This window comes from Gopherus flavomarginatus, chromosome 2, assembly GCF_025201925.1.
Source record: "Gopherus flavomarginatus isolate rGopFla2 chromosome 2, rGopFla2.mat.asm, whole genome shotgun sequence".
Classification (NCBI taxonomy): domain Eukaryota; kingdom Metazoa; phylum Chordata; order Testudines; family Testudinidae; genus Gopherus; species Gopherus flavomarginatus.
The window spans coordinates 167,000,960-167,024,901 of NC_066618.1; the positions used below are offsets into that span (position 1 = coordinate 167,000,960).

A 23,942-nucleotide genomic window follows, 5' to 3' on the forward strand; every position below is an offset into this window, starting at 1 on the left:
CTGCTCCTTCTAGGGATGACAGCCTTCCATTACCTCCATTACTAATCTACTCCTTCTCAACACAAATATATACTCATAGACTCATAGACGCTAGGACTGGAAGGGACCTCGAGAGGTCATCGAGTCCAGTCCCCTGCCCTCATGGCAGGACCAAATACTGTCTAGACCATCCCTAAGAGACATTTATCTAACCTACTCTTAAATATCTCCAGAGATGGAGATTCCACAACTTCCCTAGGCAATCTATTCCAGTGTTTAACTACCCTGACAGTTAGGAACTTTTTCCTAATGTCCAATCTAAATCTCCCTTGCTGCAGTTTAAGCCCATTGCTTCTTGTTCTATCATTGGAGGCTAAAGTGAACAAGTTTTCTCCCTCCTCCTGATGACACACTTTTAGATACCTGAAAACTGCTATCATGTCCCCTCTCAGTCTTCTCTTTTCCAAACTAAACAAACCCAATTCCTTCAGCCTTCCTTCATAGGTCATGTTCTCAAGACCTTTAATCATTCTTGTTGCTCTTCTCTGGACCCTCTCCAATTTCTCCACATCTTTCTTGAAATGCGGTGCCCAGAACTGGACACAATACTCCAGTTGAGGCCTAACCAGCGCAGAGTAAAGCGGAAGAATGACTTCTCATGTCTTGTTTACAACACACCTGTTAATGCATCCCAGAATCATGTTTGCTTTTTTTGCAACAGTATCACACTGTTGACTCATATTAAGCTTGTGGTCCACTATGACCCCTAGATCTCTTTCTGCCATACTCCTTCCTAGACAGTCTCTTCCCATTCTGTATGTGTGAAACTGATTGTTCCTTCCTAAGTGGAGCACTTTGCATTTATCTTTATTGAACTTCATCCTGTTTACCTCAGACCATTTCTCCAATTTGTCCAGATCACTTTGAATTTTGACCCTGTCCTCCAAAGCAGTTGCAATCCCTCCCAGTTTGGTATCGTCCGCAAACTTAATAAGCGTACTTTCTATGCCAACATCTAAATCGTTGATGAAGATATTGAACAGAACCGGTCCCAAAACAGACCCCTGCAGAACCCCACTTGTTATACCTTTCCAGCAGGATTGGGAGCCATTAACAACTACTCTCTGAGTACGGTTATCCAGCCAGTTATGCACCCACCTTATAGTAGCCCCATCTAAATTGTACTTTCCTAGCTTATCTATAAGAATATCATGCGAGACCGTATCAAATGCCTTACTAAAGTCTAAGTATATCACATCCACCGCTTCTCCCTTATGCACAAGGCTGTTATCCTATCAAAGAACGCTATCAGATTAGTTTGACACGATTTGTTCTTTACAAATCCATGCTGGCTATTCCCTATCACCTTACCACCTTCCAAGTGTTTGCAGATGATTTCTTTGATTACCTGCTCCATTATCTTCCCTGGCACAGAAGTTAAACTAACTGGTCTGTAGTTTCCTGGGTTGTTTTTATTTCCCTTTTTATAGATGGGCACTATATTTGCCCCCTTCCAGTCTTCTGGAATCTCCCCCGTCTCCCATGATTTCCCAAAGATAATAGCTAGAGGCTCAGATACCTCTTCTATTAACTCCTTGAGTATTCTAGGATGCATTTCATCAGGCCCTGGTGACTTGCAGGCATCTAACTTTTCTAAGTGTTTTTTTACTTGCTCTTTCCTTATTTTCTCTTCTAAACCTACCCTCTTCCCGTAAGCATTCACTATACTAGACATTCCTTCAGACTTCTCAGTGAAGACCGAAACAAAGAAGTCATTAAGCATCTCTGCCATTTCCAAGTCTCCCGTTACTGTTTCCCCCTCCTCATTGAGCAGTGGGCCTACCCTGTCCTTAGTCTTCCTCTTGCTTCTAGTGTATTGATAAAAAGTCTTCTTGTTTCCCTTTATTCCCATAGCTAGTTTGAGTTCATTTTGTGCCTTTGCTTTTCTAATCTTGCCTCTGCATTCCTGTGTTATTTGCCTATATTCATCCTTCGTGATCTGACCTAGTTTCCATTTTTTATATGACGCCTTTTTATTTTGTAGGTCACGCAAGATCTCGTGGTTAAGCCAAGGTGGTCTTTTGCCACATTTTCTATCTTTCCTAACCATCGGAATAACTTGCTTTTGGGCCCTTAATAGCGTCCCTTTGAAAAACTGCCAACTTTCCTCAGTTGTTTTTCCCCTCAGTCTTAATTCCCATGGGACCTTGCCTATCAGCTCTCTGAGCTTACCAAAATCCGCCTTCCTGAAATCCATTGTCTCTATTCTGCTGTACTCCCTTCTACCCTTCCTTAGAATTGCAAATTCTATGATTTCATGATCACTTTCACCCAAGCTTCCTTCTACTTTCAAATTCTCAACAAGTTCCTCCCTATTTGTTAAAATCAAGTCTAGAACAGCTTCCCCCCTAGTAGCTTTTTCAACTTTCTGAAATAAAAAGTTGTCTGCAATGCAGTCCAGGAACTTACTGGATAGTCTGTGCCCCGCGGTGTTATTTTCCCAACATATATCTGGATAGTTGAAGTCCCCCATCACCACCAAATCTTGGGCTTTGGATGATTTTGTTAGTTGTTTGAAAAAAGCCTCATCCACCTCTTCTGCCTGATTAAGTGGCCTGTAGTAGACTCCCAGCACGACATCACCTGTGTTTTTTACCCCTTATACTATATTTATACTATATTAGACGTTCACAACTAATAGCATTGGGATGGGGAAGTTCCATAAAAGGATGTGCACAGAAAGGGAGGTTGAGAAGATAGAGTTAAAGATCTGTGGTGTATGGCAGTTGTGATGAAGATAAAATGTGTGCCTATGGATAGAAGAGTAGAGGATATGTACTGTAAGGTGACTTGACTTTTAATTTCCTTGCTTTTGTGTTTTTGTATTATGTGTGTAACAATCATAACTGTTTTTATATACTAATAATATTTGGTTTGATACTGGTAGGTCAGCAAATATTCTCCGGTACTAAAGTTTTGAAACAGTACAGTGATTGTCTGCTTATTTTAGAGACAGTAGCCTCTCTGTAGTTAAGGCTGGAGCTACTGCACCATTCTATTATAAACCCCTCCTAACTACACCAAAACTTAAACCAGTCTAGCTGAAATTGCTTGGTAAACTGGGTGCAAGCAAACAACATGTGTTTTAATACTGCCAAATGTAAATGTACACATCAAGGAACAAAGAATGTAAGCAATACCTACAATATGGGGAACATTATCCTGCAAAACAGTGATTCTGAAAATGATTTGGGGTCCTGGTGAATAATCAGCTAAAGATGAACTCCCAGTGCGATACTATGCCCAAAAGGGCTAATGTAGTACTTGAATGCATAAATGAGAATCTCGAGCGCGAGTAGAGAAATTATTTTACCTTGTATTTAATCCTAGTGTGACCACTACTGGGATACTGTGTCCAGTTCTGGCGACAATTCAAGAAGGATGATGATAATTGGAGAGGGTTCAGAGAAGAGCCAAGAGAATGATTAAAGGATTGAAAAACATGCCTTATAGTAGTGGTCCCCAATGCGGTGCCTGCGGGCGCATCTTAATGCGCCCGCGTCCTGGACCCCGGGAGAGCACCCGCTGAAATGCCGCCAAATTTCAGTGGCATTTTGGCTGGGACACCTCTCAATGACGATGCTTGTCGCCAACAAGTGATGTCATCGAGAGGCGTGGCCCCCAAATTTCGGCAGGGACCCCTCTCGATGACGCCTCTTGCCGTCGACAAGTGACGTCAAGTGACGTCATCGAGAGGCATCGCTTCCGAATTTTGGCAAGTGGCGTCATCGAGAGGCATCGCCGCTGAAATGCCGCCGAAATTCGGCGGCATTTCGGGGGGTGCTCCACCTCCGCAGTGGTCCTTCATCTGGCGCCTGCCAGACAAAAAGGTTGGGGACCACTGTCTTATAGTGATAGTCTCAAGGAACTCCATCTATTTAGCTTAACAAAGAGAAGGTTCAAGGGTGACTTGTTCGCAGCCTATAAGTATCCATATGAGTAATAAATATTTAATAATGGGCTCTTCAGTCTGGAAGACAATGGCTGGAAGTTGGAGCCAGATAAATTTAGATTGGAAATAAGGCACATATTTTTAACAATGAGGATAATTAACTATTGGAATATATAGCAGAGTGGTCACCCCACTCCCGTGTGGCAGGGGTTAAAAACTGCCCTGGGAAAGGGCTTCCCTGGGAAGCCAATTAGGTGCTGGTTTGAGGCAGCCAATCAGTGCTCGGCTGGGAGTATAAGAAGGCCTAAGGGACACAGTCTCTCTCCAGCCTTGGACGGAGAAGGACCTAGCTGCCTGGAGCACAGGGTACCTGACGCAGAGCAGTGCTGGGGAAAGGCAAGAAGAGCTGGGGAGCTCCAGGCCGAGGCCTTGGTTAAGGCCAAAGCAGGGACGGGCTACAGAGGTGTAGCCCAGGGATAGGCAGAGGCAGCTGGTCCAACCCCCTTGACAGTGATGAGCGGCCATTACAGACTGCAGTCTGCCCCAGTGAGAGGGGGCTAGATGATGACTGGCAGTAGCCACTGAGGCAAGATGGTCTTAGAGGGTTGGAAGTTCCCCTGAGATGGGAGACCCAGAGTGTGGGGGTACTGCTGGGGCAGAACCCTGAGGTAAAGGGGCACCAGGGTCCGGAGGGACATGGGGGTCTGAAGCAGGTGAGCCACTAGCTGGCAGAAAGCGCACCAAAGCTGGAAAAGAGCTAATTGCCAGGATGACTAGCAGGAAGTGCCACACCGGTGAGTCTTTTGACCTTGCTACAGAATAACTTACCAAAAGTGACGGTGGATTCTCTTATCACTGACCATTTAAAAATCAATATTGGATGTTTTTCTAAAAGGTTTGCTGTAGTTCAGACAGGAAATATATTGAGAATGTCTATAGCCTGTGTTATGCAGGAGGTGTTGTAATAATTGGGCCTACAAATTAAAACTTACCTTATTTGTGGAGTCAACTGTGAGGAGTGAAAGTTCATAAAATGTAATAATGCCTATAACAAAATATTGTTGGAAAAATGTGTGAAAGGAGACAGAATGACTAAATTAGTCGAAACAAAAAAGCCTATTAAAGAACCGTGTTAAGATCATGTCTGGCAAACAAGAGAAGTGTAGAACCAGAAAGTAATGAACAAAAATTGGAGTGTCAGAAATTAGGCCTATTTGATGTGTTGAATAAAGAGAAGATGGGCTATTCTGCCTATCACTCCCTTTTGGGGTCCCTAGAAGAAGAGACTGGGCGAAGAATCAGGCTGTTTGTCAACCAGTGCTGGCTGGGAGATGGGAGAACTGGAAGGAGCAAGCCTCACTATCATGGTCAAACACATACAGTCTATGGAGGACTGTTTAGAAAAAAAAAGAGATTATACCTATTTCCTAGAACTGGAAGGGACCCTGAAGGGTCATTGAGTCCAGCCCCTTGCCTTCATCAGCAGGACCAAGTACTGATTTTGCCCCAGATCCCTTAGTGGCCCCCCTCAAGGATTGAACTCACAACCCTGGGTTTAGCAGGCCAATGCTTAAACCACTGAACTAGCCCTCCCCCAGTTGCACCAGTCAGAATGATCATGGTTGATAGCATCACACCAGATATTGTATAGTGAAGTTCCCAGATCTGCCTCAGTAATGCAAATCCATGAATCTCTGGGGTGGCCTCATGGATGGCGCCAGGTAGGTCAGCATGTGCACCCCTTCATGTGTTGATGGAGAGTTTGAGAACATGGTGTGCTGGGGTGTTTTTGTCCATTCTGGTGTGTTGGCCGAAGAGCATGCAATGTTGCTTTTGAATATAATGAACTATTGAAGGAAGGCCGAATCTCTGTGAGATTGTGACATTTCACACAAAGTCAAACCACTTTGTACTTGGATTTGGCTCAGACAGCACATATGGAATCCCTCTAGCTCATAGGTGGGCAAACTACGGCCCTCGGGCCACATCCGGCCCATGGGACTGTTCTGCCCGGCCCCTGAGCTCCTGCCCCGAGAGGCTAGCCCCTGGCCCCTCCCCCGCTGTTCTCCCTGCCCCACAGCCTCAGCTCACTGCGCCATGGGCGCAATGCTCTGGGCGATGGGGCTGTGAAATCCTGGGGCAATGCAGCTGCAGAACTCAGCCTGACCCACTACTCTGTGTTGTGTAGTGCGTGGCTGGCTCCAACCGAGTGACGTGGCTGTAGCGCTGTGAGCCACTGGTGCTCCAGGCAGCATGGTACGGGGACAGGGAGCAGAGGAGGGGAGGTTGGATAGAAGGCAGGGGAGTTCGTGGGGTGGTCAGGGGCCGGGGGTGTGGATATGGGTGGGGGGATCAGAGGGTGGGGAACGGGGGGGTTGAATGGGGGCAGGGGTTCCAGGGGTGGTCAGGGAGAAGGGGTGGTTGGATGGGGCAGCAGGGGGCAGTCGGGGTTCCAGGGGCAGTCAGGGAACAGGGAGAAGGGGGGGTGTATGGGGCAGGGGTTCTGGGAGAGGCAGTCAAGAAGGAGGGGGGGTTGGATGGGGCAATGGGGAGCAGCAGTGGGGGGCAGTTAGGAGCAGGGGGTCTGGGGGCAGTCAGGGAGAAGAGGTGGTTGGATAGGGCAGGGATCCCGGGGGGCAGTCAGGAAGGAAGAGGGAGGTTGGATGGGGCAGCAGATGGGCAGTTAGGGGCTGGGGGCCTTGGAGTGGTCTGGGGACAGAGAGCAGGAGGGGTGGATGGGGCAGGAGTCTCCGTGGGGGGCTGTCGGGGCAAGAAGCAGTGGGGAATCAGATAGAGGTCGGAGGCCAGGTCATGCCTGGCTGTTTGGGGAGGTACAGCCTCCGCTAACTGGCCCTCCATACAATTTCTGAAACCCGATGCAGCCCTCCAGGCCAAAAACTTTGCCCGCCCCTGCTCTAGCTGCTCCAAGTCTTTCTGCAAGAGGCTCTAGGTTTCTGACCTATATAGCAATACAAGTAGTACACAGATTTGGTAAATCCTGAACTTCGTCTCAGCACAATGATATTTTTACATCCATAATTGAGACCTGGATTTCATACAGGAGGTGGCAAGACCTGTTTGTCAAATAATGTCTGGTTCGCGGTGACTGTTTGAACTCTGCTTGTAGTCTAGATAGATGAACTCATCGGTGCTTTCCATATTGTGCTTCAGTACAGGGATTAAAATACCACTGTGGCCTCAAGTGCAGACGTTAAAATGTCAGCTTCAACAGCATGCAAGCTTTGGAACTGCTACTACTACTACTTCCAGAAGCCTTCTGCCAAAGCTTAGTTACCTCAGATATCTGTGTCCTTGGCATTATTCAGTAAGCCATGAGCCAAGGCTTTGGGAACTTCCTCCAAACTGCCCCCTTGAGAATGTCAGAAAGGGACTTTTAATTAACTTCTTTCCTTGGGGGGAAAAAAAAAGAGACTTCAGTTTCAGGGCCACCAAACTGGTATCTTTTGCCAGGATTAAAATGTCGTATATAGTGGCTCTCAAACTTTTTTTACTGGTGACCCCTTTCACATAGCAAGCCTCTGAGTGCGACCCCCCCTTATAAATTAAAAACACTTCTTTTTATATTTAACCCATTATAAATGCTGGAGGCAAAGTGGGGTCTGGGGTGGAGGTTAACAGCTCACGATCCCCCATGTAATAACCTCGCAACTCCCTGAGGGGTCCCAACCCCCAATTTGCGAACCCCTGTTCTAAAATCTATAATGTTTCTATTGTTTATTTTCAGGACTGTGTTTGGGATCAGTGTTGCCAACACACCTGTAAATTTAGACGAGACATCAAATGTATCAGTGGAGATTGTTGTTGGAAATGTAGGGTAAGCTATAAATTCTGAGTGATCAGAACCTAACACATTTTCTAACTATAACCCAAGTATCTAACAATAGCCCTGATAATTAATGCTTAACTTTAAATATGTGAATAATCCAGTTCAATACTTAAGAGTATTTAGGATTGGGGAAAATTGTGCATACATTGCTTACTATACTTACGTACGGAAAGAACCAGAGAACAAGTCACTGTTGATATATCAAGCTACCTAAAATATTGTCAAAATGATATTGATAATTCAAGGCAGTATTGTAAATGACACCTGACGGAAGCAGTTGTATAAACACGTACTTAATACTCTGTCTGAGCACTGCCAATAAAGGTGCACATGCCATAGGAGTTAAGCAGAGGCCAGTGACTCAAATGACCAAAAAGGGAGTTGATCTTCACTTTGTAGCATGGGATCAGCTTTTTGTTATTCAAGTCATCAAACAAAAACTTGTTTTTAAAAACAAAAAGCTGAAAGGCTTAGCTTTCTTATATTTAAAAAAATGTGTTAGGTTTTCTTGTTATGTTGACTAATCAGTATAAATATCAAATATTGTGATTTGCATAAATTCTATTCCTTAGTAGTTATAATTAGAGCTGATTGGAAAAATGTCAATGAAACCATTTTCAGTCAGAGAATGCAGTTCTGTCGAAGTCTAAATGCTTTGCAAAATCATGTAAATTTTGTCTAAAGAGAAAACAAAGGAAAAGAATTCTAACAATATAATTTCAATTCTTTGTCTTTAATATTTTTATTTGATATTATATTATATAATAAAATAAAAATTTTGAAATCAAAATGAAGCATTTAGATCAACTTTAAATGATTTCCCTCATGCTATTTTCTTTCATAGAGAAATTTGAAGTGTAGGGGTGTTGTTCCTAATCAGAAGACAGGTATCAAAATCTTGAAATCCTTTGTAAATTTCCATCTTCCACACAGCTCTAGTTATAACCTTTCTATATATCATGAACAGGCCCCCTATTTCTGTTTTTTTTCTACTAGTTTGTGCGAAAGGGTACATTATGTAGAAGCACTAGCGAAGATGATTGTGATCTAATAGAGTACTGCAATGGTTCCTCTGCACACTGTACACCTGACTTCTGGGTCATGGATGGGCACCCATGCAACCATAATACAGCCTATTGTTTCAAAGGAGTGTGCCAAACTGCTGATAAACAGTGTAAAAAACTCTTTGGTAAAGGTAATAATGATAGTTATTTGTTTCCAAAATCTAATTCTAGTGAATGCTATCATCAGTGTTTCTACCTCTATGAAGGTGGATAATTATTATTTGTCACAGATGAAATAACTAAGCATAGATACTTGAGGCAACTTGCCTGGATGCACTGCGGTTTTCTGGATAAGACTTGGGTTTATGGCATCAAAGATCTGGGTTTTGTTCACAGCTCAGCCACAAACTTTCTAGGTAACTTTGAGTATTTCCTTTAACCTCTTTATGCTTCAGTGACTACATGGGTAAAATATGGATAACTATATTTTATACTTCTGGTGGCGTTGTGAAGCCTGCCTGCATAAAATACATGTATGTAGTGCAGAGATTTATTAAGACCAGTCAGTGTAAAAGGTGAGACTAGAATTCATGACTACCTGAATCCTAGCAGCCTGCACATTCCAGGGGGCATTTTGATCGGGGGAGTCGAGAGGAGATAATGGCGCTGGTATTTTGGTGTGAAGAGTTTATGTTTTTTTTAACCATGTCATGGACTTTCTAAAATCATTTGTCAAGTTGGTTTGGAGCAATTAGAAGGCCTGGTTAATTCACTGTGAAGCTAATTTAGCTTCAGAAACTTGTTGTGGATACTCCAAGTTAGCCTGTAAATTAGAATTTAGCAACATTTCCTATTACATATGTGACTGAACAGAATTTCTAGTGACCTTAACTGTGTTATCTTACACCTACATTTTATGAAGATTAGAAAGATGCATACCACACGTTAGGGCTATCATGGAAAGTGTTTTGCAGCCATAACTATAGCAGTTGCTGTAAATGTTATTATATTAGCAAAAACAACGAATAGTCCTTGTGGCACCTTAAAGACTATCAAATTTATTTGAGCATAAGCTTTTGTGGGCTAGAATCCACTTCATCAGATGGATGGAGTGGAAAATACAGGAGCAGGTATAAATACACAAAAAGATGGGAGTTGCCTTACCAAGTGTGAGGTCAGTCTAATGAGATAATTCAGTTAACAGTAGGATACCAAGAGAGGAAAAATAATTTTTGTAGTGGTAATGGAGTGGCCCATTTCAAACAGTTGACAAGAAAGTGTGAGTAATGGTAGGGGAAAATTAGTAGGGGGGAAATTAGGTTTAGGTTTTGAAATGACCCAACCATTCCCAGTCTTTTTTCAGGCCTAATCTGATGGTGTTCAGTCTGCAAATTAATTCCAGTTCTGCAGTTTCACGTTGGAGTCTGTTTTTGAAGTTTTTTTGTTGAAGAATTGCCACTTTTAGGTCTATTATTGAGTGATCAGGGAGATTGAACTGTTCTCCTACTGTTTTTTTTAATGTTATAATTCCTGATGTCAGATTTGTGTCCATTTATTCTTTTACGTAGAGACTGTCCAGTTTGGCTAATGTACATGGCAGAGGGGCATTGCTGGCACATGATGGCATATATTGCATTGGTAGATGTGCAGGTGAATGAAGCTTATATTAGTAAGCCTAATGAGATGATCTGATGGGTCTTTGCCATCCTTGTCCAAACTGATCTGATTCATAAAATGCTGTCAACCTGCAGCTACAAGGCCCCCTACTTCATCAGGGACAGGTTATTTACTCCTGGTGTATGGAATAAAAGCTGCTTCATGCCGACTCTAGTGATAACAACTGGAGCCCTCTCCTTGCCCCTAACTGGAACACATCACATGTTCCACATGTGGACCTCCATATCCTCTGTTTAATAGGAAAGCTCCATACCTATTCCTTTAAGTCCAGAAACAACGTACACACGTTTTAGACACATTTCCAATGGTTGTCAAACACTCTCAGTACCACACCTGACACATATACCTTCCTATGGTAGAGCACAGGATTGTCTTTAGAAGTTCTGCTGATCTAGGTAAATAGATACCTCTACCAGTCTATAGACTGAACATTTTTCTACCACTAATTTTTGCTGCGTTTGGCAACTGCCTGTTCTGCCTGTATTTTGAAGTCAGCTGTGGCAGAGCATTTTGGGACTAATGAAAAAGAGAAGGTTGCCCACTTGTTCTAGGAGGAGGCCATAACTGAAGAGCTGTGAAGGAAGCCCAGGTTTGGCTTGAAGCAACCCTGTGTCTGTGACCTGCAAACTAGACTAGACAGTGCACCTGAAGACATTGCAGAGAACAATTCTGCACTGGCATGTGCTAGAGGTTCCAACAAAGCATTTCCCAGTTCTGACTACTGTAAGTCTATGACGAAGTCTAATCAATGTTATTGTATTTGTAGCTTCAAAAAGTGGCTCTCTCGCATGTTATGAAGAAATTAATGGCCAAAAGGATAGGATGGGACACTGCGGCTCCACTAAGGCGGGTTACCAGACTTGCGAATGGAAGTATGTTTTGAGAAATAGAAATGTCTCCCTATAGGAGTAGTACAAGATGAAGCATGACATCTTGGCTGATTGTGTTGAAAGTAGCTCAGATTTTGAAAATTTTTAGCTGGTTTGTTTCTGAACTTTGCTACACTAGAGTTCAGAAACAAAGTGGTTAAAAAAATAAAAGTAATTTTTCCTGTGTTTGCTGGTGGTCTTTAAATTGCCTACTTTCCTTTGGCATATTGGCATTGGACTGTGACATGCTAGATTGCTGGTCCATTTCATCTGACATACGAGGGAGCAGTGAAATTACTGGATGATGTTACTGTAATAAGAGAAATTCTTATACAAGCATCTTGACCAAAATGTTCTCTAATGTCTTCTTAGCCAACCAGCATACCATCATATGCAGAAACTGTCCAGAAGAATTAGACAGGGTGGAGGAATTTGACTGCAGCTTGATTGCCAGTTGACATTCCACCACTACTGCCCAAAAGGAGCAGGCAGTAGCCTGCTTGCCCAGTGGCAGATTACCAGTATGCTGATTTAGGCTTCTAGGCCCAGATCCTCAAAGGTATTTAGGTACCTAATGCCCATTGTTATCAGTGCCTAAATACCTTTGAGGATCTGTATGGTCTTCTCCACTCAGAGACGTTATTTCATTGAAAACCATGGAATCTTTTAAGTATTTGTAAACAGCTGCTGGCCTGTTTTCCCAGATCAGGAAGAGCTCACTGCCATCCCCACGTCCTTTTTCGGGGCACAGCCTTACTCTTTAGCAGAAAACTCAGGCAAAGTATCAAACCAAAACAGTTTCTCTGCCCACCATAGGCTACAGCTCCCACATTCTTTTCCCCCACTTGGTTCTCTCAGTACTGAAAGGAGGACACACCATGAACTTCAATCCCTCTGCTTCAGGGTCTATTGCAGGAGTCTCTCTCCCATCTGCAGTCCCTCTTCAGCTGAGCCACTTGCTGGTTTTATAATCATTTGCTTCCTTCCAGCAGGGTCTGGCCAGCCCCAGGCTTCTTGGACCCTAATGGGGGAAGGCACCCTGTTACACACTATACTTCTGCTGACCTATTCTGTTCTTCTATAGGGTTTCTACTTTAGGTCTACTTAGTATCCCATCTGACAAAGGCTAGGCAGAGGGAGAACTAAGATAACTGCTTATTAAGCAAAATGTCCTTGTTTTACTGTTAGCTCCTTCTCTCTGTTTGTTTCAGCAAAAATCTAGATTGTGATCCCTCTAAGGCAGATAATATCTTTTTAACTGGTTTGTACACTGTCTAGCATAATAGGGTTCTCATTCTCAAATGGGGGCATTAGCGCTACCATAATACAAATAGTAAATAACAATCCCACTGATTATTGTCATCTCACCGTGGTTCAGAAATTCCTATTTTGTGTAGGTTCTTTTCACTTGCCAGGCATTTCAGTTCACCTGTTTTTGCCTTTAAGATAAATGCTTTGATATACAAATATATGTAGTCTATATACTTTAAACTTTACATTTCTTCTTGCCCTACAGAAATTAAAATTGAAGAGAAAACTATTAACTTGAAACTGGAATCTTTTATTGTTGATAAAATACTTTCAAAAGACACTAAAACTTTTTTAAAATATGCTTCTAAATTAATTTTGATGGGCTGTGAGGGGTGCAATTTATTTTAATTTTAAAATGTTATATCCACTATCTAGTCCTGTGGGCAAATCAAACAAACAAATTAATCAGACAACTGGCTGCATAAAAAAAATCACAAACTGACCACTAACTCCATACCATGATAAAAAAGCAAGGAAGTGAAAAATGTCATTCCTGACCAAAGTGACCCAAAGAGTCCTTGCAAATGTAACCACTTTATTTCAAGCAGAAGCCTGAGTAGATTGATGGACTTCATCCCTGAAGAGTCAAGACTAGCAAATTCTACTCCTGGGGAAATTCTGCACCACTGCGCATGTGCAAAATTTATGTCCCCCACAGATTTATTTTCTTCCTTGCAGAAAAATGACTTTCTGATGGGGAAGCAAAGGGAGCCACAAGAGCGGTCATGCAACCCTCCCCAGCTGTATGTTTCGGGTGCCCAGGGAACCAGTAGAGAGTGGCCTATGCTCCCCAGTGCCATGCTGGAGCTTCCATATTTATTTGACAAATAAAATGTACAGAATTTTGCAGAATTTTAAAATAGCATTGTGATCCCTCTAGTAACAACAGCCTGTCCTCAGTCAGTGATATATAAATCTAGAGACTTCTGGCAAGAAAATATCAGCTGTTATTGTGGTATTATGTGGGAAGAAGTGTTCTCTCAGGTGTCCCTCTGGTTTTGCCACAGTATCGGGATGCTTTGGGAAAGTGCTTCACATGGAGGAGGAGCTTAGATACTAATTTTTTAAAACCCTTTTTCACTGTGCATGGAATATTTCACATGTGCAACAGTCTCTTTGTGTTTTATATATGTCATAGCGGTACTTCTTTAAGTAATATACGGGGAATGCAAATTTAATAATGGGCTCTTCGATCTAGCACACAGAGGTGTAACAAAATCCAGTGGCTGGAAGTTGAACTAGTCAAATTCTGGCTGGAAATATGGTACACATTTTTAACAGTAAGGGTAATTAACCATTGAAACAACTTACCAAGCTTGAGGTGGATTCTCCAAGCTTGGTGTTTTGCTTGGTGTTTTGCATCAAGGGACCAAAGCAAACCTGAAGAATCCCAAAAATTGAGCCCTCTGTACAGAGTATAGTTATCCCTTCTCACAGAAATTATGGTATGCTTGAATATTTAAGATTTTGAACTGTCATATGCCAAATATGTAATTTTAGTTTTCTTCTCATATGTTTGTAGGGATCTCCAATGTGGGAAGTTAGTTTGTCAATATCCGAGTAATAGACCATTCATGAAGGAAAAGGCTGCTGTCATTTATGCTAGGGTGCAGAATTCCTTATGCATAACTTTAGATTATATGAAGGGGCCTCAAGTGAAGGATCCAATGTTGGTGAAGGATGGTACTCTCTGTGGTAAGCAAAAGGTAACAAATCTTTTTTTATACTGTTAGGAATGTAAATGTTTTCCATGTAAACATACACTTTTTAGAAGTTGCTAGTAATATTGGAGCATTGATGAGCCGCACTGGCTTACTGAGTTATAAAATTAACTGTTTTGTCCCGATTTACTCCAAACTAGCCAAGAACTATTTCCAAATATTTTGAGGTAAAACAGGATCTGGTAAACAGCTTTCTGCTCTTAAACGGCCTGAAAAGGACCCTCAAACATAGAGAATTTTTTCTATGCTTTCTGTTAACCTTGAATTGTATGTATGTTTGGCTTTTAGATTTGTATGAACCAGAAATGTGTAGATGCTGCTGTCCTGAAATACAAATGTGATGTAAAGAAAAAATGCAATGACCATGGAGTAAGTAACAGCACATTATTATTATAATAATATTGTTTGGATTAATAATATTTTGGATTTGCAGATATTTTCCTTATAAATTGCCAACTGAAATAGCAACTTTGGGCTGACACTTAGCATGCAAAGTCTTCGTGCCATGACTGATTGGTTTGGTTTTTCCTGATACTTAGAGTCATATACTTGGTTTTCTTTATAGACAATAGTCTGTGGCACTTTACATTTGATGTGTTTTCTGAAACAGACCGTTGATTAGTTTTTTAAGAACTGAGAATTTGGTTATGAAGAAGAGAGATCTTGAAGGTAAACTGTTTCATAAAAGCATGTGTAATGGGATTTCCCCATATTTTGAGACTTCCAGGTACAAAGTATAAAAAGTAATTAAACAGGATTTCCCCCCTTTTATTTCAGGTGTGCAACAACAGAGGAAATTGTCACTGTAGGTCTGGCTGGCTGCCACCAGATTGCAAAATTTCATCAAAAGGATATGGAGGGAGTATTGACAGTACTTTCAGAAGTGGTTAGTTATCTTGGCAAATTCTGTACCGTGTTGGTTTTTTCCCAGTGCAACATTTAAGAAAATAAGAATGGCCATACTGGCTCAGACCAAACATCCAGCTAGCTCAGTATCCTGTCATCCAACAGTGGCCAGTGCCAGATGCTTCAGAGGGAGTAAACAGAACAAGACAATATATCGAGTGCTCCATCCCTGTCGTCCAGTCTCAGCTTCTGGCAGTCAGGTTTATGAACACCCAGAGGTTGCATTACTGACCATCTTGGCTAATAGTCATTGATGGAGCTATTCTCCAGGAACTTACCTAATTCTCTTTTGAACCCGAATATGAGTTCCCCAGGTAGACAGTGCGTTGTGTGAAGAAGTACTTCCTTATGTTTGTTTTAAACCTGATGCTTATTAATTTCATTGGGTGACCCTGGTTCATGTGTTATGTGAAGAGATAAATAACACTTCCTTCTTCACTTTCTCTACACTATTCATGATTTTATAGAGCTCTATCTTCTCTCTCTTGGACATCTCTTTTCTAAGCTGAACAGTCCCAGTCCTTTTAATCTCTCCTTGTCTGAAAGCTGTTCCATACCCTGAATCATTTTTATTGCCCTTCTCTGTACTTTTCCTTCACTAAAAAAGAAAAAATATCTGAAATATATACCATGGAACAGTTAAGAGTTTGAGTTATAAGGGGAAATACATAAACTATGAGGTTCTACATCTTAAATGTGAAAAGAGAAAAGTTTAATACTATTCTTTCTTTTTATTATATTTAATAGTATGGATAACAGCATTTTAATAAACAAATTGCTGTTGGATACAGGAAAGTGATCATGTATTGTACTATCTTGATTAGATACAGTAAACTGGCTGTTATATAGTAACATTGTGGAATCTAAGATTCTTAATATGACAGAGCTGATTTAAAGTCTAATCTAAATTACATGTTAAGTGATTTTGTTGATCATAGCTATGCTACTGCATTTCAATCCTATAATGCAATAGTGTGTTGTTCTGGTCCTGAACTACTTTTGAATACCAGCTGGCGATTGTACCATGTTTTGAACATTATGTGCAATCATTCCTTAAAGTATCAAAGTAGCTTGCTTGTTCAAAGCATCCTTTTTCAAAGTGTGACAGTTTGGGGAATCTCATGTTTGCAGGTTTCAAGTGTGTCTGCTATATTCACATTTTTGTTCTTCCTTTCTATCAATAACAGGTAAATACAGGATAATATCTCCTCTGGTTGGAGACCCCACTTCCCAGATCATAAAGATCTGTGATATTTTTTTCCTTGCTAGATGCGATCATTGACAGACTACACCGGAACACTTTGAAGAACTGGCTTCTGCTAAGTTTCTGTCTCTTTCTGCCTGTCCTTGTTTGTTCTATCATCATGATTATAAAACGAAATGAATTGAATAGATGCTGCACTAAGGAAGAATCACAAGTTGATGAGTAAGTTTATTTTGTTCACCTGTCTAATTCTAATCTTTCTTTTAGGGATCTGGAATCTTCCCAGGCACTGAGGAAGGTGGTGAGTTCATGAGCAAGACCATAGGAGTGAAATAGTTGAGTGGTGCTGTAATGTGCACACTTGTTGTGATGCTTTCTCATGGCTGGGTCTAGAAATCAGCTCTCATTAGGTCTAGCATCTCCTTCCATTGTTCGTTTGGCCCGTGGTAGCTCCAGCTCTCTTTTTGTGACTCAGCCCTCCTGCCAATCACTACAGTCTTCCTCTTCCAGGGGTGTCAAAGTCCCACTGGAAAAACTGTCTATCTGAAGTCTCAGGCAGTCTTCTGACCCACTTCTGTGGTACTTTCTCAGTGACTCATAGGGGAACCTGTGCCTGCCCTCTACTTCGGGTCCCAACCCAGGGACTCTATGCCCAGCACCACAGTCTGCTCAAACTCCGACCCAGTTGCTGTTCCCGTGGATTCCCTCCTACCTCTCTTCTCAATCTTCTGGACCATCTCTTGGTTAACACTAGTATTTCCTCCACTCCCCCATGCCTACCTAACCCTTCCCATCTATTTGCCAAAGTCTGTAGTCCAAGGCAGGATTCCAGGACTTAGGGCTTGTCTACACTACAGAGGAAATTCGATCTAAGCTGTGCAATTTGAGTTACATGAATAGCGTAACTCAAGTCGAGTTCACTTAGATCTACTTACCGCGGGGTCCACGCTACGCAGTGTCGACGGGAGATGCTCTCCCATTGACTCCCCCTACTCTTCTCGATCTGGTGGAGTACAGGGTCGACAGGAGAGCGATCTGCAGTTGATTTAGCGGGTCTTCTCTAGACCCACTAAACCGACCGCCGATGCGTCCATTGCCGCTTATAGGTAAGTGTAGATGAGCCCAGTAGAACTCCTCCTTGTACCTAGCCAACTTGTCCGTCTCTAGAGAGTGACTTAAAATCTCCTCCCTGCCGCCCTCTTCTCGTACTTCCAACTTCCTCTCTTTCCAAGGCATTGTCTACACTACAAAGTTTTGTCAGCAAAAGTTATGCCGCTTTAATTAAAACCGCTGTTGCATGTCCACAGTAGCTCCTTATGTCGGCAGAGTGCATTCACACTAACAGCTCTTGCATCACCACAGGGAGCAATGCACTGTGGTAACTATCCCATTATGCAACCGGCTGCAGGGTGCTTTGGGAAGGGTTTGCAATGCCTCATGGGACAGGTGCAGCATCACATGATGCAGGTTTCTCAATCCCATTGTTCCAGGGGTAGCCTAGTAGATTGTCAGGTGCTTTCACAACTGAAACGTGTAGGAGAATGGTGTGCCTGGGGTGGGGGAGACAGCAGGCTGACCGACCTATTCTGAGGCAGGAGGAGGGGAACCTCCCCACCGCAGCCTGCTCTGCCTGCCTATGGTTCTGTGATTCCCTCAGAGTTCTCCCACAGTCTCCTCAGCTGCTGGGAGCGGCATCCTGAGCAGCTCTGTAACCTTTCTGTGCTGAGGAATGCCAAAGCAGCACAGTTTTTTCTTTCTCTTCTCGCCCCTCCCTCCCCCCGTGCATGTTGGCTGGAAGATTTTTTTCCCCAGCAGCATCCGTCGGGTTGGCCTGGGTGCCCCGTGGTGACCCGCCACCCCCTCAGTTCCTTCTTACTACCAGTGATGGTGGCTGGAACTTCCCTTAGCTCTTGCTTAGCAAACTCGTTCTTTCGCTGGTTGTATATAGTTATTTAGGTAGTGTTCTTAGTATAGAGATTGTTGGGGGTTCTCTCCCGCCCCACACAGCTCCCCGGAACTGTGGTATGCCACGGTCCCTGGGTTTTAAAAACTGTGGCCTGTGCGAAGCGCATGCCGAAGAGTGATCCGCGCTCGTCGTGTTTATGGTGCTTGGGGGAGACCCATCAAAAAAATCGCTGCAAGATCTGCTGCAAATTCCATCCTAGAACTGTTAAAGAAAGGGAACAGTGGCTCAAGGTGATCCTCCTGGAGGCAGCTCTATGACCCTACTCTGACCTGGGCTCAGGGGACCTGACTTCTAATGTGTCATCCTCAACATGGAGCACCCCAGCACTGTCATCGAGCCCGGCGCCAAGAAAGGACTCCTCCCGAGACACTCGGCACCAACGTGGCTCCCCCCAGGGCCTGTCTGATAGTAGGCACCGTTCCCACTTGCTGGTGCCTCAATAGAAGAAGAAACCAGACAATCACTACCCTCTGGCTAAACCAAGAGACGTGAGACCCCAGGTGGGCCACTCCTCTGGATCCCCTGCCACGGCCGTGTCAACTTCTGCCCAAGTGAGGCAGTCGAGTCTGGCCCCGCCTTGGTCACCGGTGCCTACACAGCAGCTACAGCTCCCATTGACACCGAAAGCTTATCAGGCTGCTTGGGACCTCCTGCATCAAATGGTACCATTCTTGCCTGCCAGGAGGGTGGAACCTTCAATGCCGGTGGACCCGCCCCGTCCTCTAGTGCAGTGGAAGGGGAAGCCAGCTATGATGTTGAGGCATTTCCTCTCGCCATGCCCCTTGGTGCCAACTTGCTCAGACAGAGAGCCTACCTGCTCCCCGAGCTCTCGACATTCGAGGCACTGACCATTCGAGGTAGTCCTCAGTCTCAGAGACCTCAGAGTCAGAGTCCGACTCCTATTGCTCTGAGAGGAGCAGCAGTCACAGATCGCGGTCCAGGAGAGACGGAGAGAGCCTCAGGTGTGGCCTCTGCAGTGGCAGAACCCGCCTCAGTGGTCCTTCAGGACCCCCTGGGCCTTTCACCAAGGACAGGGAGTAACCCAGAGTCACTGCTCTGCGATGTCTTCCATGGCCTCAGCCACCTTCGTTCCGCCATCCGCTGCGTACCTGCCTTTGGCACCTGTAGTCCTGACACCTCCGCCTGTGGCACCATCCTGTGAGAGCTCAACAAGTTCATGAAGAAACTCAGGTTCCGCATCATCTCCTTGGCCTCCATCATCCCTTCACTAGATCCAGCAGACTGGTATGCTGCCCTTGACTTGAAGGATGCGTATTTTCACATCGCAGTCGCTCAGAACCACAGGCAGTACCTCAGGTTTGTGGTCAATGGTTCCCACTACCAATTTACTGTTCTCCCGTTCAGCCTGTCAGCAGCACCTTGAGTATTCACCAAGTGCATGGTGGTTGTCACCACTCTTCTGCAGAGGCATCAGGTACAGGTGTTTCCATACCTTGACGACTGGCTGATCAAAGGCTGCTCCAGGATCCAAGTGGAAACTCAGGTTGCATTTATCAGAGCCACCTTCGAGAACCTGGGTCTGCTCCTAAACAAAGCAAAATAGACTCTGTCTCCTGTCCAGAGGATAGAGTTCATAGGAGCAGTACTGGACTCGACCCAAGCCAGGACATTCCTCCCACAGGTGAGGTTTCAAGCCCTCAATGACATGATCCAGGGAGTCATGCAGTTTCCCACCACTACTGCAAGAAACTGCCTGAAGCTTCTCGGGCACATGGCAACCTGTACATACGTGGTACAACATGCCAGACTCAGGCTTTGGCCGCTCCAGTAGTGGCTAGCGTCAGTCTATCGCCCAGCCCAGGACAGCTTGAACAGGATTGTGACCCTGCCTCACCCGGTCTTCGATTCGCTCCGGTGATGGATCAATGCCTTGCAGATGTGCTCTCAGGGGGTCCCTTTGCTGCCCCACAGCCACCCCTGTCGTTGGTGACGGAAGCATCAGACTTGGGTTGGGGAGCTCATTTGGGGGACCGCAGAACTCAAAGCCTCTGGTCGCAAGCAGATCTGTGTCAGAGAGCTGAGAGCGGTGTGCCTGGCATGTCAAACATTCCGCCCTTACCTAACTGGGCTATGTGTATCAATCATGATGGACAATATGACTGCAATGTTCTATATCAGGGGTGGCCAGCCTGCGGCTCCGGAGCCACATGTCCATGCACCAATTCCGGGGCTGGAGCTACAGACTCCAACTTTCCAGTGTGCTGGGGGGTGCTCACTGCTCAACCCCTAGCTCTGCCACAGACCCTGTCCTCTCTTTACCCCTTCCCGTCCCCTCCCCTGAGCCTGCCATGCCCTTGCTCCTCCCCAGAGCCTCCTGCATGCCACGGAACAGCTGATCAGGAGGAAGATGAGGGGGAAGTGCTGACCTGCAGGGCTGCCGGTGGATGGGAGGCGATGGGAGCAGGGTGGGGAAGCTGATGGGGGGCTGCTGACGTATTACTGTGGCTCTTTGGCAATGTAAACTGATAAATTCTGGCTCCTTCTCAGGCTCAAGTTAGCCACTCCTGTTCTATTATCAACAAACAGTGGGGTGCACGCTCCTCTCTCCTGTGCCAGGAAGCCTTTATGCTATGGGACTTTCATGTAGAACATATAATCCACCTGCATTGTACCTCCCCGGGATTCAGAATGAGCTGGCAGACCAGCTCAGCAGGTTGTTCGGCAGCAACGAGTGGTCCCTTCGCCCGGATGTCACAAATTCAATCATCCAGAGGTGGGGATTTCCCTGGATGGACCTCTTCGCCACGCGACACAACAGGAAGTGCCAGCAATTCTGTTCCTTCCAGAATCACAGCCTGGGCTCCACCGCGGATGTGTTCCTCCTCCACTGGGGACAGGCTCTCCTATACGCCTTCCCGACGATACCACTCTTTCACAAGGTCATGCTCAAGATCTGCAGAGATCATGCTCAGGTCATACCGATAGCACCGGCCTGGCCCCATCAGCGCTGGTACACATCCCTCCTAGACATGTCCATGGGAGCCCCGATTACCTTGCTGCTCAGCCCCAGACCATCTCACCAAGATCATGGATGTCTCCAACACCCAAACCTACAGTTGCTTCATCTTACAGCATGGAAGCTCCATGGTTGAATCCGTCGGAACTTTCCCGTTCAGACCGGGTCAGACGGGTCCTCCTTGGCAATAGGAAACCCTTGATGAGGGCCACATACCTTGCCACATGGAAGAGATTTTCAGTCTGGCCGGCACAGGGCGACTTGCTCCCGACGCTAGCCTCGGTGCCACACATTCTAGACTATCTTCTACATCTGAAGCAGGAAGGTCTCTCATTGCCTTCTATAAGAGTGCACTTGGCTGCCATCTCGGCCTTCCATGTGAAATAAAGATATAGAGACAATACTCATAATTTCAAATAAAAAATGATACATGCATACAAATAGAATAATCATATTCAGCAAATCATAACCTTTCCGTAGGCACCTTACTTGACAACCTTTGTACAAGATTTGTTGCAAATATATAACAGTGGTTGCAACAATGATCTATATGGTCATGTTTTTATAAGATAACATCACAGCCTCTCGTTGAGGTGGTTTAATTTTGTTGGCAAAAGTAGCTTTGTAGTGTGTACACCTCCCGTTTTGCATACAAATCTTTGCAGTGTAGACAAGGCCTAAGCCTGTCCCAGCTCCTCCCCCAGCTAGGCTTTATCAGCATTAGACCTGTTCTGGTCCTGGCACTCCTCCAGATTAATTGTCCTATTTTTCCTCTTCAGGCTTTGTGTGTGTATAGGGAGGTAGACAGCCTATCACAGGTGCATATTGGAAAATACTTGTTTTTTAAAGTGTGTAGGGTATAACAGATGGGATTTCTAGGTTGACTCTTTCAACAGTGGATGTGAGAGATACACAAAGGGAAATTTCCTAAGGTAAAATGAAACGAGTAAAAAAATGTAGAATAGAGTGAAAGAAGTAAAGGATAAATATGCTTGCTACAAATGCTAGTAACATATTGATTGTTGGATTAGAATTGTGTTTTCAGGAAGCATGATGTAACCCGAATGATAGAGACTTGGTGAAACCAAGACATTCAGTTGGGAGATGAAATTAATAGTAAATAAAATTTACTGAAGGGGCATGAAAACAAAGCAAGATGAGCGGTTGCAGTACAGGAAACATTGTTTACAGAAGGAGAATACAACCCTACTAAATGGAAGCTCAGTTATATCCTTGAGGTTTTCAAAGTTGGATGGGATACTTTTACTTTACTGTACTCCATGGCCCACCCCCTGTTCATACCAGCTATTTTTCTGTCTCCCCAAACATTAGGATACATTGATTTATTCTTGATTAGTATTTTGGTTACACAGCACAGACCATTTGGATTGAAGAACAAGATAAAAATAGATGATCCTTGGTTGTTCTCTAGATTTCTTGGAGAAATTAGATCGGAGACTAGCAAGTGTTTCTACTGATAACCCAGACCCTGTAAAAATAATGTTGTTGTGAAGAAGGGTAATATTTTATCTACTGAGAGACCCCCCCTGCTTCTATTGGCAGATACCTTCCCTCCTGAAAGGTATAGTCCAGCAATGAGTCAAACCTTACATTGACTTCATTGATAGACGATCAGACCCTATTCACTGATGCCACCAGTTATTGAAAATGACTCTTTAGCTCAGTGGTGGGCAACCAGCCTGAAGGCTGCACGTGGCCTGTCAGGTAATCTGGTGGCAGGCCACGAGACAGTTGGTTTACATTGACTGTCTGCAGGCATGGCTGCCCGCAGCTTCCAGTGATCATGGTTTGCCGTTCCTGGCCAATGGGAGCTGCGGGAAGCGGCGCGGGCCGCAGGGACGTGCTGGCCTTATCACTGCTGTCCTCTAAAGATGGAATCAATCATAATTTCATCAGGTTGTAAATTCTGATGAGTTTCTGTAGAAAGAATTATAATGAAAAATACTGGACTTCAGAAAATAAAACTCTCTGAGAATGCAAAAGGAGTTAAAGAAAATTGTTTGAATTCAGTAATACCTGGGAAAAGCACTTAGGAAAGTAAAAATGGTACTCAAGATACAAACAAAGAGACTACATGTTCCAATAAAAAGTGAAACAGTGTAAAAGGCAACCAGAACCCACAGGGCTAAATACAAGGCCGTCCCTAGCTATTCTGGGGCCCTAAGCAGCCCCCCTGTGGGGGCAGGGGAAGGCTTCCACAGTGGAGGGGGGGGAGGTGGCTTAGGAGGCGGGGGGAACCATCCCTCAGCACTCACTGGTGGTGCAGCTGGGGCCAGGTCCCTGCACTTCCCACTGCCGGTGAGTGCAGGCCTGGCCCTGTTGCAGTCTTCAGAGCTGGGAAGAGGCGGGATGGGGGTGGAGTAGGGGTGGGAAGAGGCTGGGTGGGGGCAGAACAGGGCAGGGGCTTTGGGGAAGGAGTGGAGTGGGGGTGGAGCAGGGGTGGGAAGAGGTGGGGCAGGGGCAGGGGGCCTGAGGAATAGGCGGGGAAGGGGCTGGAGCAGTACGCTG

General features: G+C 44.6%; 1 protein-coding gene across 1 annotated transcript in view; it reads left to right on the top strand.

The window, feature by feature from the left end:
- The window catches only part of LOC127044683 (disintegrin and metalloproteinase domain-containing protein 2-like), a 92,807-nt gene that overhangs the window by 37,270 nt on the left and 31,595 nt on the right, over nucleotides 1–23,942 (top strand). Inside the window, exons 13-19 of the mRNA XM_050939759.1 lie at nucleotides 7,677–7,766; nucleotides 8,775–8,973; nucleotides 11,226–11,331; nucleotides 14,162–14,345; nucleotides 14,649–14,729; nucleotides 15,138–15,246; nucleotides 16,536–16,692. Of these exons, the coding sequence (XP_050795716.1) occupies nucleotides 7,677–7,766; nucleotides 8,775–8,973; nucleotides 11,226–11,331; nucleotides 14,162–14,345; nucleotides 14,649–14,729; nucleotides 15,138–15,246; nucleotides 16,536–16,692 (926 nt within the window). The remainder of the gene's footprint in view (nucleotides 1–7,676; nucleotides 7,767–8,774; nucleotides 8,974–11,225; nucleotides 11,332–14,161; nucleotides 14,346–14,648; nucleotides 14,730–15,137; nucleotides 15,247–16,535; nucleotides 16,693–23,942) is intronic.